General features: G+C 37.8%; 1 protein-coding gene across 1 annotated transcript; it reads left to right on the top strand.

Moving 5' to 3' along the window:
• The first annotated feature begins 554 nt into the window (after positions 1–554).
• On the top strand, positions 555–12,440 carry LOC582138 (T-complex protein 1 subunit alpha). Its single transcript, XM_775177.5, has 12 exons — positions 555–748; positions 1,878–1,963; positions 2,652–2,780; positions 3,240–3,337; positions 3,692–3,802; positions 4,396–4,577; positions 5,439–5,565; positions 6,492–6,667; positions 7,469–7,592; positions 8,576–8,768; positions 9,771–9,934; positions 10,300–12,440. The coding sequence occupies exons 1-12, from the start codon at positions 679–681 to the stop codon at positions 10,523–10,525; spliced, it is 1,686 nt and encodes a 561-aa protein (XP_780270.2). The 5' UTR covers positions 555–678; the 3' UTR covers positions 10,526–12,440.
• The last annotated feature ends 1,265 nt before the right edge of the window (positions 12,441–13,705 follow it).

The raw sequence follows: 13,705 nt of genomic DNA, 5'->3' as shown, positions 1-13,705 counted from the left end.
TTTTCTAAATTGTTATAAATTAACCACGAATAATTGGAATTAAAAAATACCCTCAATTGACTTCCTTGCTCTTCACAACATTAAACTGGTAAATGGGTCAAAATTACTCTGATGAAAACTCCTTCATACTTCCTGATGATGGTATGCTGTATTATGATTCATGCTTGACTCCGCCTGTGAAGCTGTAGAAAGTTCTAGTGATTCTGCAAAGACATTAGTTTACAACGATAGCTAATCCGTGATATATATTATGTGGTATAACCCAGGCGCAAAACTATCTTGACTCTTGCAGAGTTTTGGGCTTTGGATTGATTGTTAAGTGAAACAGAATTACGTTTTTACTTGATTATAAATAATATTAAATTTCTTCTTACTTTCGTAGTCTAAAGATCTAATAAACCACTAGCAATGAAATAAAGCTACTGTTTGGCTGATGTCAATGTCTACTACGCTTTTACAACAACGAATATGTCTTATATATCACATTCACTGATAGCATGTAAACGCCCTCAGCGCTCATATGTGTACAGGAGCATGCACGCTTGTGTTTTTCGTCTATGAGTAATTGTACACAATCTGCATTGGCATCGTTAACGTGTAAATTTTGCATAGAAACGGGCACTGGATCGCTCGAAATAACTAATTTATCGTATATTTCATGTTCATAACGATACAATAATGTCTACCCTTAGAAATTTAACTGTTAGTGGGGAGAGGACGTCTGGAGATACAGTGAGGACACAAAATGGTGAGTTGAAGTTACGACGAATCGAGAGTCGAGAGACATGAGATTGAGAATTGAAAATGAAATGAGAGACCGAATGGAATAATGTAATGCGTGTGCCAATGCAATGCAATGCCAGTATCGAGCGAATGCCAATTGACAGATGATTTAGTGAATGTGATTGGCAACTTGTTTTGCAGGACATACCTCATGGGCAACAAGTAAGAAACGACAGATAAACATGATAAACAGAATAATCTATTCTGTTACTGGTCTTTGTAATTGTCCTGATCCTCGAAGCAGGAGATGGAGGAATGAAAAAAATAAGATTAAGATAAAAAGAATGTTCAAACTTCAAGAGAGTCGTGTCACGAGAGTGTGTAACAAATAAACAATGACCAGTAGTGTTGTGGTCCGAGAATAAGGATCGTTCCGCTCAAACGAGGTTCGTCTCCGTAAACACGGACAGATGCATCCTAAAAAATAAGGATTGTACACATTTTTGCAGACGATTCCTATTTACGATCCGTGTTTTGGCGATGCCAAAAATGGATTCCGCGATGATGCTCCTCAGTCTTTGATGCATTTAACATTCACTTTTCACAGAGAATTTCACATTATGAACGATAAATCCTCAGGAAGACGGACAACCCATATAAAAGTAGATGGTAAACTGCGGACGATTCTTATTTTTTAGGATGATATTTGTCTGCGTTTACGAGGATATTTATACGGATGATCCTCATTCTCTGACCAGCGCCCCTACTGCTAACAATAACATCCTGAACATATTTACATTTTGAGTTTAACATTAACATTATTCTTAACTCTTAAAAGTAAGACTTTATTTTATTCATTCCTCAACATATCCTGCTTCGAGGATCAGGATAAAATTGAGTGATTGAGGTATGTTGTAAGTAACTTTAAGTTTAAGTTGGTCCTGGACATTAATGGAATGCAAGGTAACATCAAAATTAATTTCTCTTCTCGAAACACAGCAGGTAGAGGATTTAAATTCACATCTGTTCTCTTTGGTTCTCGCTTACTGTACCTGACCATCACTTAATGGAAGAGCTTCCAATTATGTAGTCTTTTTTAAATATGTATTTGGCTGTACAATTAATTCTTTTCTCTCTCTCTCTCTCGCTTTCAGTAATGGCTGCTGCTGCAATAGCCAACATTGTGAAGAGCTCACTGGGTCCTGTAGGACTGGACAAAATGTTGGTCGATGATGTTGGGGTAAGTTGCTTGGGCAAGTAATTCTCTTAAAATTACATGGGGTGGGGGGAGTGAGGTCTTTAAAAAAAAAAACTCATAGCGGTAAATCTGTGTGCCTACTTGTTAGGGCGAAACCACAAACTTTCGCATTAATGAAACGTCTGCAAATTTTGGAAGTGGTTGAGATAGATTTGCAAATGATTCATGCTGCAGACTGATTGGCTCACAAAGTGAAAAAACACTAAGTTTTGTTTTTTTGCAATAATTTCATATTCTGAAAATCACTGTCGTTTACAATTCAGGAAGTGTCATGCTGCTCTAGTTTTCTGTTCTACAGTAGGGAAGCAAAAAAAAAAGGTTGGACATGATCAATCCAAACACTCCAATATTTACTTTAGAACATTGTAGCAAATCACACTAACCATTCACCCAATGCCTTTGTCGTTCTCAAAATTCAATTCTGAAAATATGTTTTCTATCTCAATCCCTTCGTCATGCACTGGGAAATATTGCCAAATCAGTAGTTTCCAAATAGCCATGATTAATAACAGTGGAAATAGTGCATGTGACAGATGCAGAATGAAATAAGTTTGGAAGTACCTTTGTAACTTAATAAATAACCATAGACGGTCGATGATTGTAGTTAACCATGATGATGTCTCTCCCTTCCCAGCATGAATAATTACCTTTTTGTGTCTTGTCTGACCAGGATGTGACAGTAACAAACGATGGTGCAACAATCCTCAAACTTCTAGAAGTGGAACATCCAGCTGCTAAGATCCTGGTAGAGCTCGCTGATCTTCAGGACCAAGAGGTTGGAGATGGAACAACATCAGTGGTAAGTATCGTTGTGGTTCTCGGCAAAAGTGCTGTTAACACCAAGTGAAGGGGATTTCATAACAAAATCAATAACAAGGGCTAATTCTCACTTGCAAGGGTACTACTACTACTGACAAGAACATGACGAATTGCATGTTTCTAACCTGCAAATTTTTTTATTTTTTTTCTCCTTAATACACCCCTGTGATTTATGCATGACCATACATTTGTATTTCAATCATGTAGACCATATTGATTTAGGTATTCAAATATTCAAATTTGAACTTTGACTTTTGAAATCGCATCATTTCAGAGAAAAGAATATCCGAAATGTGTAAGCTTATACTACCACGTATGAACTTTTAGAGTAAGAAGTATCTACCAATGGTACAGAAGAAACTTTATCATTGATGCTCTCCGAAGGTGGATAATGTTCCTGTTGTCATGAGTTTATCTGTATCTATCCACCCCATAACAGGTCATCATTGCTGCTGAACTGCTAAAGAATGCTGATGAGCTTGTCAAACAGAAGATTCACCCCACAACCATCATCAGTGGATACAGATTAGCATGCAAGTAAGTCACCAAACGTGTTACAGTATGTCATGGTACTTGTCGTTAGGCAAAGTTCTCCATTGATCCTCTAGTACAGCTGTATTTTCACTATTTCCCCCACACCTCTTTGTATACATTAGTTTGTTTCACTGTTAATTTGGCCTTTGCTGCTTTGCATTCTTTTAACGGTTTCAGATTCCATCTTTCGGAGCAAATGGTGTTTTCTCAGGCTTTTGAACCAAATTCATGACAAAAGATATAATAACATTTAAATCACATATGTACTTTCATCTTTGTGTCATGTTTGATGAATAATCCTTGAACATACATACTAATATTATTAATCTCTTATGTTTCTTTTTTGTTTGTTTACAGGGAAGCCTGCCGTTACATCCAAGAGCATTTAACGATCAGTACAGATGATTTAGTGAAAGAGAGCATTATCAATGCAGCTAAGACGTCTATGTCATCAAAACTTATTGGAAGGTATGGAAAAGATCTTGAATTTCCTAATTTCTTAGAAATCGTACGTTTCAGTTTTAATGTATAATATTCACTCTATTGACCGAAGCATCAGTGTAAGACTTTGTTTATTTCTTATTCTCAATTTAAATTTGATTACAAGCACCCTGCATTCTTTCATTTTGTCAGCAGGGACATGTTGTCTTTTGAGAGCTTGGGGGCTTTAGACTTAAATTTCCTCCTGGTTCCTCACAGACGATACAATCTGATAGTGAGAATGAAGTGGACATGAAATCTGTTTCATCAGAATCTTAGAGTAAAATACATCTATAGCTTTATACTTAGTTTCCCATATTTGCATCAAGATGTAGACACAATATTTTCTTAATTACAAGACCATTGCTTGATTTTTTAAATTTGATTAAGTCACTTGTAAAACATTAATCAAGTAGCTGTTACAAAAAAGAGAAACAGTTTAGTTTGGTGTGTAGACCCTACCCAGAAAGCATTAGACATGCAAAATGTGGTGTCTTGTTTCACACAGGCCACTTTGTTAACAACAAATTTAGTATTGTGTATTATTAATACCTCCTGTTTTGTTCTATTTGTGAAATCAGGGATCCTGAGTTCTGGTCTGAGATGATCTATGATGCCGCTCAGGCTGTGAAGACCACAGACGCTAAGGGAGCCACCAAGTGCCCCATCAAGGCTATCAACCTCCTCAAGGCTCATGGCAAGAGCTCTAAAGAGACCATCCTTGTTCCGGGATATGCTCTCAACTGCACCGTAGCATCTCAGGGTAAGGGGTCATCTTCTGTATAGGCCAGGGGGTGTTTCACAGAGATCCTAAGTCAAACTTAACTCTAAGCTGGACTTAACAATTATGGAAAGCCATTAGCATCTTTGAAAATATTTTGTAAAAGTTATTTTATAAAGCATAAAATGTTGATTCAAATCATTCATATTTCTATTATCGAGGAGATTTCGTGTTTTTGATGTGAAATTGGTGAAAAGTCTAAAATACTTCCAGTTTGTGCTTTTGAATATATTTTATTTAAGGGCTACAAATGGCTCTCCATAAATTTTAAGTCCAACTTGGAGTGAAGTTCGACTTTGGATCTTTGTGAAACAACCCCCCCCCCCCTAGTTTTGTGTTAGTACACAGTTTGACAGATTTACAGATCTTTTAAATGTAGAGATGTCACCAATATCCGTTTTTTCTTTGAGAGGAATAGTCACTCTGGTGCAACAAGAAATGCCCATTGGAGGGTAATGAGTACATAACTGTCAACATGTATCCAGTGCTTGTCTCGATAGGTATCTTACAGTTTGTTATCAATTACATTTATCTGCTCATGCATAGATTGTATAGATAAAATGGCTCATTGATTTTGGCGAGTCTTGAAAAATTGTCATTCTGTGTCCTATAAGCCAATAAGTGTTGCAGTCATGGAATAATTAACATTAAAAGTATCCATTTGCTTGTTGTTTGTCTGATTCAAGACTACTTGGAATTGAAACTTTTCATATCCATAAATTTATAAATGAATGATACACACCAATAAAACTTAAACCAAATTTTCCATGATCCAATCTGAAGCACATATGGAAAAAAGGCATATCGAGGCTGATTCTATGTTCCTCATTTTTTCCACTGTAGCAATGTTGAAGAGAATCGTAGGTGCGAAGATAGCCTGTCTAGACTTCAGTCTTCAGAAGACTAAGATGCATCTAGGTGTCCATGTCATCGTAGACGACCCAGAGAAGTTGGATGCTATCCGTCAAAGGTGAGTACAATGAACAATCAACTTGTATAAAGGGGTGATCCAGTGGGTTAAGTATAGTATTTGGTCAAGGGTTAAAGTTCAGATTTTGGTACATGTAAGTAATTGACCACAAAGCATGTGACTTATGAATGTTCTCTACTTTCCATTTCATCTTTGGGCTAGTACCAAACGCAGTGAATATTTTTCCCATCGGTCACTGCAAAATTGTGGAACTAGCTACCTACTGCTGTGCAGAAGGCATCGTCTCTTGACCAATTCAAGAAATTATTCAAGTCACATCTGTTCTGCTAGAAATTACTTTATTACCAGCCTACGTATACATGTACTTAACTGATCTCTGAGATGTGACTAAATTTTGTTTATAAGTGGCCCAAACATTGTGGAGCGGTGTGTGCAGCGCTTTGTAACCACAAGGAAAAGGCGCTATATTAAATATCTTTTGGAAAGGATTGGAAACTCGGGGAGGGGGGGGGGGGTTCAGAATGTCAATACCAAGGGAAAGTTCTCTGCGACAGGGGTACCAACGAGGGTAATCAATATGTCAATGTACACTTCAGGCTTTCAATTACTTTGATCCCAAACCACCCCCTGAAATTGCTGCTAGACAATATTTCACTCAGTTTTTGATATCCCAAATACCCCTATTTTAAATACACTTTGGGATAGCTCGGTGACTTAATCGCTTCAGGTCTATTTTGTGCGGCTGTACTGTGCTGTCCGATGGGCAAATACAGGCCTGCTAAAAACCTTAATTGTATGATCAAGAATTTTTTTACCCTTTCCTATTGAATTTGCTCTTTCTCATAGGCTTACAACATGAAACACACAGTTCCCATAGCCATCTGGTTGAATGCCTTTTAATTAAAGTTTTTATTATCAGTTTGTTTTGCTGCCAGTATTGATCATGATATTTTGATAACTTTCAGGGAGTCTGACATCACAAAGGAGAGGATTAAAAAGATCTTAGATGCTGGAGCCAATGTGATCCTGGCCACCGGTGGTATCGATGACCTCTGTCTCAAGTACTTTGTAGAGGCAGGTGCCATGGCCGTCAGGAGGTGCAAGAAGCAGGATCTCAGGAGGATCGCCAAGGCTACAGGAGGTGAGAAAGATAATAATAATAATATTCAGTTCTTGTATAGCGCATAATACGTTATGAGATAACATCTCTATAAAATTCCAAAGAGCTTTGGAAATTATTACCCTGGCTTTAGCTCTGGTAGCCGTTATCAGCGCACAGTCCATTTCAAGGAATAAACCTACCAGGTACCCACGTACCTCACCTGGGTTGGGTGTGGCAAATGAAGATAAATGTCTTGTCATATCCACTCGACCACGACACTTCTACTCTGCATTAGGATACAATTGATTAATGTGATGGGATGGACCACAAGGCATGTGTTTGAATTGTAAAATGAATGTGAAGTGGAAAGAAATCAGTTGTTGCCAATGCGAAGAGTGAATTTGTACGCTTCCATTTGATTTTTCGCGTTTTGACACAAACACTTTGAACATGCACTCCATGTCGAGCGTTCAAATTAAATATTCATACTTTCATGATGAGAGAAAATCTTTCACACAATCATATTCTTCACCATCACCCTCATTCATCATTTTATCCTCAATTAGATCATCATATACATCATCATTCCAATCCAATCCAATCCAGGTATTTATAAAGCTCCAATATCTAGTTGCCTAATCAAAGGCGCTGATGAGACTGAAAAACTACCAAAAATGGTCTATTCATGATTCTAACTGGGAAAGACAAAAAAGCAGTGACTAATTGTGAGCAATCTGAAATAGATATGTCTTAAATTAAGTTCTGAAAGTCATTAGGGCCACAATTATCTTTCTAATTATGTATTTTTTTTAAATGTTCTTTACTCTATTTGCCTTGCAGCTCAACTGCTCGTCACCCTGGCTAACTTGGATGGTGAGGAGACGTTTGAAGCTGCCATGCTTGGACAGGCCGAGGAGGTGGTACAGGAACGTGTGTCAGATGACGAACTCCTTCTCATCAAGGGGTAAATTAGGATCTCGAACATTATATTGTAAATTCATCTTCCTGTAGTGTAAGTGCTGCTTCAAGGTGATGAAGATAAATGCACTGATTGTGTGTGTGTATGTGGAGACTTTCACATATCCTGTTATTCCACAATTTAACTTTTTGTTCTTGTTGTGCAGGTGCATATTACATGTGTAAGTAAAAATATATTTAAAAAATGGAAATTGATTTTATGATGTTCCTGGTTTCTCTTTGTTGTGATTGTGCTTTCAAGTTTGAATTATCATCAGAAATTATAAGGATTCACCTATGATGGTTTTTCCTGACATAAAGAGTATGAGTTCAAATCCCAGTACAACGCAGAGTATTTCATTGATGTACAGTTATCTATCTTGAACTAGATTGAGAAAATACTCCCTGTTACCCTAAAGAAGTTGTGTTATTTGATGCTTTCTCTCTCCATCTCTCTCTCTCAGTCAGAGGGGATGGATTCCACCTCCCCCTCACCCTATTCCTTGTAGGGTTAACCAGGGCCTCGTCTTGTAAAGGGTTATGATTGATATCAATCACAAATAAATTGTGATTAATATAAACTCTTTACAACTCTTTACAACTCTTTACAAAGAGTTACGATTGATCCAAATCAATCGCAAATAAGTTATGATTGAAACCAACTCTTTGTAAGACGGGGCCCAGGTAGTCTGCAAGCACAAACCCTGGTCAGTCGTAAAAGTGAGTCTGCAGTATAAGACTACCATAGGCCATGTACTGTAGCTGCTCCTGACACAACCATTAGGTAGCTGGGCTAGACTTCTCTCAAGGCACAATGATTTTTTGATTAAGTGTCAGATTAGGGTCTGTGCCTGCAGACTAGGGCCCAGGTCATTTTCTCATAAGCATGTAGCGATATGGTGCGATATAAAAATTGCAAAACTGTGCAGTTGTATGTTGTTCTTATGTTTATGTTGAGTAAATGTATATCCTGACTACCTTGTTTTACAGACCCAAGGTCCGCAGTGCAGCATCCATGATCCTGCGTGGAGCCAATGACAACCAATGCGACGAGATGGAGCGATCCGTTCATGATGCCCTCTGTGTAGTCAAGCGTGTCATCGAGAGCAAGTCTGTGGTCGTAGGAGGAGGAGCCGTGGAATCGGCCCTCTCCATCTATTTGGAGAATCTAGCAACCTCACTGGTAAGTTAGTCAAGGGCACCTGTGGGGGTGTTTCACAAAGACTAAGATCGACTTTAAGTTGGACTTAACTATGACAGGCCATTTACGCCACTGGTTGCTCTCACCATTGGTCTCTCAATTATGACCTTTAGATAATATTATTTCCTTCAATAATGAATTATCATAAAATGTAGATTTGTGACCACGATTTATATGTCCTTTCAGAAACCAATGCCAGTAAATGGTGAGAGCAAACAGTGGCATGAACAACCTGCCATAGTTAACTCCAACTTCAAGTTGATCTTAGTCTTTGTGAAACACCCCAGGTTATATTATATTATTATTGCTTCATTTCATTCAAGTAATTCAATGGCGACTCCTAGCAGTATGACATATGAAAGGGGATGATAAGAGGAGCAAAGTACGAGGAAAATATGAATTTCTTATACCTAACACTTTTGTTTTCAAACAAAGAATGTGAGTCAAAAGAATGATAAATCTGAAGGGAAATTTCCCCTTGTGTAGGGGGAATTTCAATGAGTAATTTAAAATAGCTTAAATGCTCTGATTGTTTTAACACCTTCTTTTATGGTGCTGCAGTGCTGATTTACTTAGTTAAGCAAATTCTACCTAGGAAGTTTGGTAAAATGCAATTTTTTTCATTGAATTATTTTCCCACTCTTCATTTCTTGATTCATGTAGATGTGATGCAGTAAATATTTTGGCTTTTAGAGCAAGGCATATTGTCAGACATCTTAAAGCCCCACTGTACTACTTGTAACTACTTGCTCCCTCTATATAGAAAACTTCCCCAATCGGTGACTGTTGGTCCCCCATGATCCTCTTTTTCTTATGTTAATTGAGAGCTGAGTTGATGAGATAACCACCTGTCAGTGACCTTGCAGGGAGGTCTAATCCCCCTAGCCAAACTAGTGCAGATGGGCTTTAAGATGTCCTTTTGGGGAATGCAATCTAGTTGCCATTGTTATACCTCTATAACACTGACGTTTGTTTCCTCTGCAGAGTTCTCGTGAGCAGTTGGCGATTGCTGAGTTTGCCAACTCTCTCCTGGTCATTCCCAAGACGCTCGCAGTCAATGCTGCCAAGGACTCTGTGGACCTTGTGGCTAAGCTCAGGGCTTACCATAATACATCCCAGCTACAGGCAGGCCACTCACATCTAAAGTGGTAAGAGGCTTGTAGTTGATATGCCATTTTTTTTTAGATATCCAGAATGGTGCGATAGCTCAGTTGGTAGAGGTTCGAAACCAAGTCGAAGCGCTAGTGCCCTTTGGTAGGGCATTAATCCTCATTTCCAGGTCCCTCCGAGAGGACCTAAAGCCTTCGATCCTCTGGTTTACTAACAAGCATTTATTGGCTACTAAAGCAGCTTTTATCCAGTGGGAAAGGAGCTTTACAAGTGTAATATTATTATGCTATTACGTTTTAGGATAAAGTTACATAGAGTGTGAATATTGCTTGTGAGTATAGTTTCCTAAAGGACAGTGCTTCTGTTCGATTTTAAATCTGTTGTATTTCATTTGTGTTCTTAGGATTGGTCTTGACCTGGTCAATGGAGTCGTACGAGACAACAAAGCGTGTGGCGTTCTTGAACCCGCCATCTGCAAGGTCAAATGTCTGAAGTTCGCCACTGAGGCCGCCATCACCATCCTGCGTATTGATGACCTCATCAAGCTCGACGCCGAGGAACCACCTCAGGGTCACCCAGGAGGTCATCCAGGCATGGGCGGCATGGGCGGCATGGGCGGCATGATGTAACCTTTGACCTCTCGGCTGATGTAAAGTTGACCTTTGACCGTCTAGAGGAGATGGTTGGCTTCTATGTATTTATCATAATGAGTGGCATGTGGTCCCTATGTTGTAATGATCAGCCATCTTCTGAAGTGGAAGATGATGATTATTATGTTCAGTGCAAGATTTTTTTTTCATGGAATTTATTGCTTTAACCATTAATTGTGCTATCTCATCCTTTGTGATCACATACAGTCCACTTCTTGAGAACGAAAATTTCTAAAAGTGAAAAAAGTCTGAGATAGCATATTTTGTGGTTAAAGTCATTGAATCCAATGATTACCTTGTGAAGAATATTTGATATATGCAGTTTATGATAAACCTTTTGGTAGGTGTCACAAAATGAATGCAGTCTGTTTGTTTAAAAATAATAAATTGTATGTGGTGTGAAAAAAATACTAGTCCTGCAAATAAGCATTTGAATAAATTTCCCCCAAGATAGTGGACAGGTTTGAGTAAAAGTGAAGGGTTGCTATGAGATCAACCTGAGGCTACTACATCACTGTGACATCACAGTGTCACTCTGTGTTCTACATATATCACAGTGAATATTAATTATTGCAACATCCTTCTCATATCACTTAGAGGTCACTCCCTCTCTTAGACACCAGAATAGTGCACAATGCAATGCTTTTAAAAGTAGTTTGTTGTAGGGGAAATTGATCAAAACAGAACCTGCAAGTGCCTGTTCAAGCTTGTAATGTATAATCTCTCTTTTTTCATTTAATCATCCTTAGGAAATTATCTTATCCTTGGTTTCGTTTCATGACAGAACAGTACATGTACACTTCTCGCTAAATTTAATCTCCCTTTCCGCCAAACTTAAATCACATGTTTTCATCCATCACATGTTTTGATCTCTAGGCAGTTACAGGAATGTCTCACTGACCACAAGCTTCCTTACCCTCTCTCTCCCTTTCTTTTCTCTCTCTCTCTCTCTCTCTCTCTCTCCCTCCCCCCCCTCCTCTCTCTCTCTCTCCCTCCTCTCTCTGTCTCTCTCTCCCTCTCGGTCATGAGGTGTATTCACTTGACCTTAAGTGGGTCATTAAAAGCCTTGTGGTTAGACTTGATGATTAAGATCACAGACCACGGGACCATGATGACCTTAGCAACAACACTCGAAGTAACCAAACAGTGGCACAAAGAAAGGGTAGTTTTCAGACATAAATGAACACTTGTTGGTCTGAATGTTAAGTATAAGAATAGGGCCCTCTCCCATTGAGAGTTGCGATTAATCTAAATTGATTGTATTTCAACTCAGGACTCAAGTTTGATATCAGTCGCAACTGTGTACATTAGAAATATGCAGTTGCAAATTTGTGATTGAGAAGAGAATTGATTGAGATTGATTGCAAGATGGGGCCTTTATATGTTCAGTTTCACCAACTTTTCTCTCAGTGGCCCTGCAATGTAACATTAAACTAAATCACTAGGAGCTTTGTTCCAAGTGCAAGATGTACTTGATGTACTTGTCTCATGCTCGTAAGTATTTCCTAATGCTATTTTTTCTTCATTTATATGAAAGAAAAGTGAATTTGGTTACGATTGTGATTAAATCAAAGAGAAAAGGTCCATTTCTGTGAGAGAAGTATCTGGGATCACCTGTCTTGTGTGTCAGCTCATGGAATGACATTTCGAAACTCATTCCATATAAAAATAAATTAAACAAAAGAAATCCCTGTACTTATATTGTGCTCAGAATAGATAGTGCTGTGAAAATATTAACTATTGTGAAGTGTTAATGTTATTTGTATTGGCATTTTGTGAATGCTTTGAGTGATAATACAATGTACAAAAGTGCACATGAAGTGATTTGCTTCATTCTTTTTTTCTTATTGTTTTTGTACTACTGGTATTAAAGCCTAAATGTTTGAACTCTCAATGCTCTTTGTTTGCATTGGTCTATTTATCTTGTGTATTTGTTGATTGAGTAATTCTATCACTAGATATTCCGTAGCATAGATACTGTACTGTACTGTGTAACGCTGATATTAAGTGAGCATAGGCACATCATATCTTTATCTTTAAAGGGGGAGATCCATGCTGATATGAAGTCAGTTTTAATAGAAGCAGAAAAATGAGAGTGAAAGTTTCAGCAAATTCCAATTAAAACCAAGACATTGATGAATTTTTCAAGTTGCGATCAATTAAACACAAATTGGCAACACTGTGACGTATCTTGTGACGTATTGTGTGGCTACTTTAAAAATTCGTAACTTTCTTATTTTCAATAGGAATTTGCTCAAACTTTCACTTACATGTTCCTCTCATTTTCTTCCTTTAATAAAAGTGACTTAGTTTCAGGGTGGACTTCACCTTTAAGGATGAGTAACTGCTTTACGAAAGCATCAAAAATATGTAAACCAGGGTGGTGTTTCACAAAGCCTCTTTTCAATGACAAAATGACAAAATCAGTGACAAATCTGCTGATAACCAATCAGAAGCAAGGATTTTAGTAGCTTATAACAAAAACTGTTATTTTTCACTGATGACAAGTTTTGTGAAACACCCCAGGTCCTAGAGATGTGGTCTGTCTGAGTATCACTGTGGATAGATCAAGTGTGTGTCATGATTGTGCTATTTCAGGTTCGGTTAGGGCAGTGACTGCCAAGGGCCTGTGTGTTGTTTTATTCTTGAATCTTGACATGTATATCGATGAATTGCCAACACTAATATCCTGACGATTGGAAAGAAGCCAACATACAGTTTATAAGAATTTCTTGTTAGAGTGTGAATTACTTGAAAGTTCGTGAAGAAGAAAAAAAATGATTTGCTGGAGTTGGCTTGAACTTATTGTTACTTTATGTAATATGAAGCACTAATTTCAAGGCAAGAAAACGAATGTCACTATTCTTTTTCAAAGAAAATTTATGGACATTTAATACAGAGTCATAGAAACATAATCGTCTTCTCCATATTCAAGTAGGTACATACTTAAATCTATTGAATACTTCTTTGAGTTCTTAGTCCGTTATACACAATCATTCTTTTACGGACTATAGTAAGAATATACAAATCATCATATATACATATATTTGGTTTATTTCTTTCTACACAATGTACAAACAAGAAGATAAAGATAAGAGTACAGTCAAACTACTCCTGTGTATCATGAGGAGAGGGCCATAAAATATTTATTATTTTGGA

This window comes from Strongylocentrotus purpuratus, unplaced genomic scaffold (assembly GCF_000002235.5).
Source record: "Strongylocentrotus purpuratus isolate Spur 01 unplaced genomic scaffold, Spur_5.0 spur5_scaffold_9, whole genome shotgun sequence".
Classification (NCBI taxonomy): Eukaryota; Metazoa; Echinodermata; class Echinoidea; order Camarodonta; family Strongylocentrotidae; genus Strongylocentrotus; species Strongylocentrotus purpuratus.
This window is presented reverse-complemented; position numbering and strand designations above follow the sequence as displayed.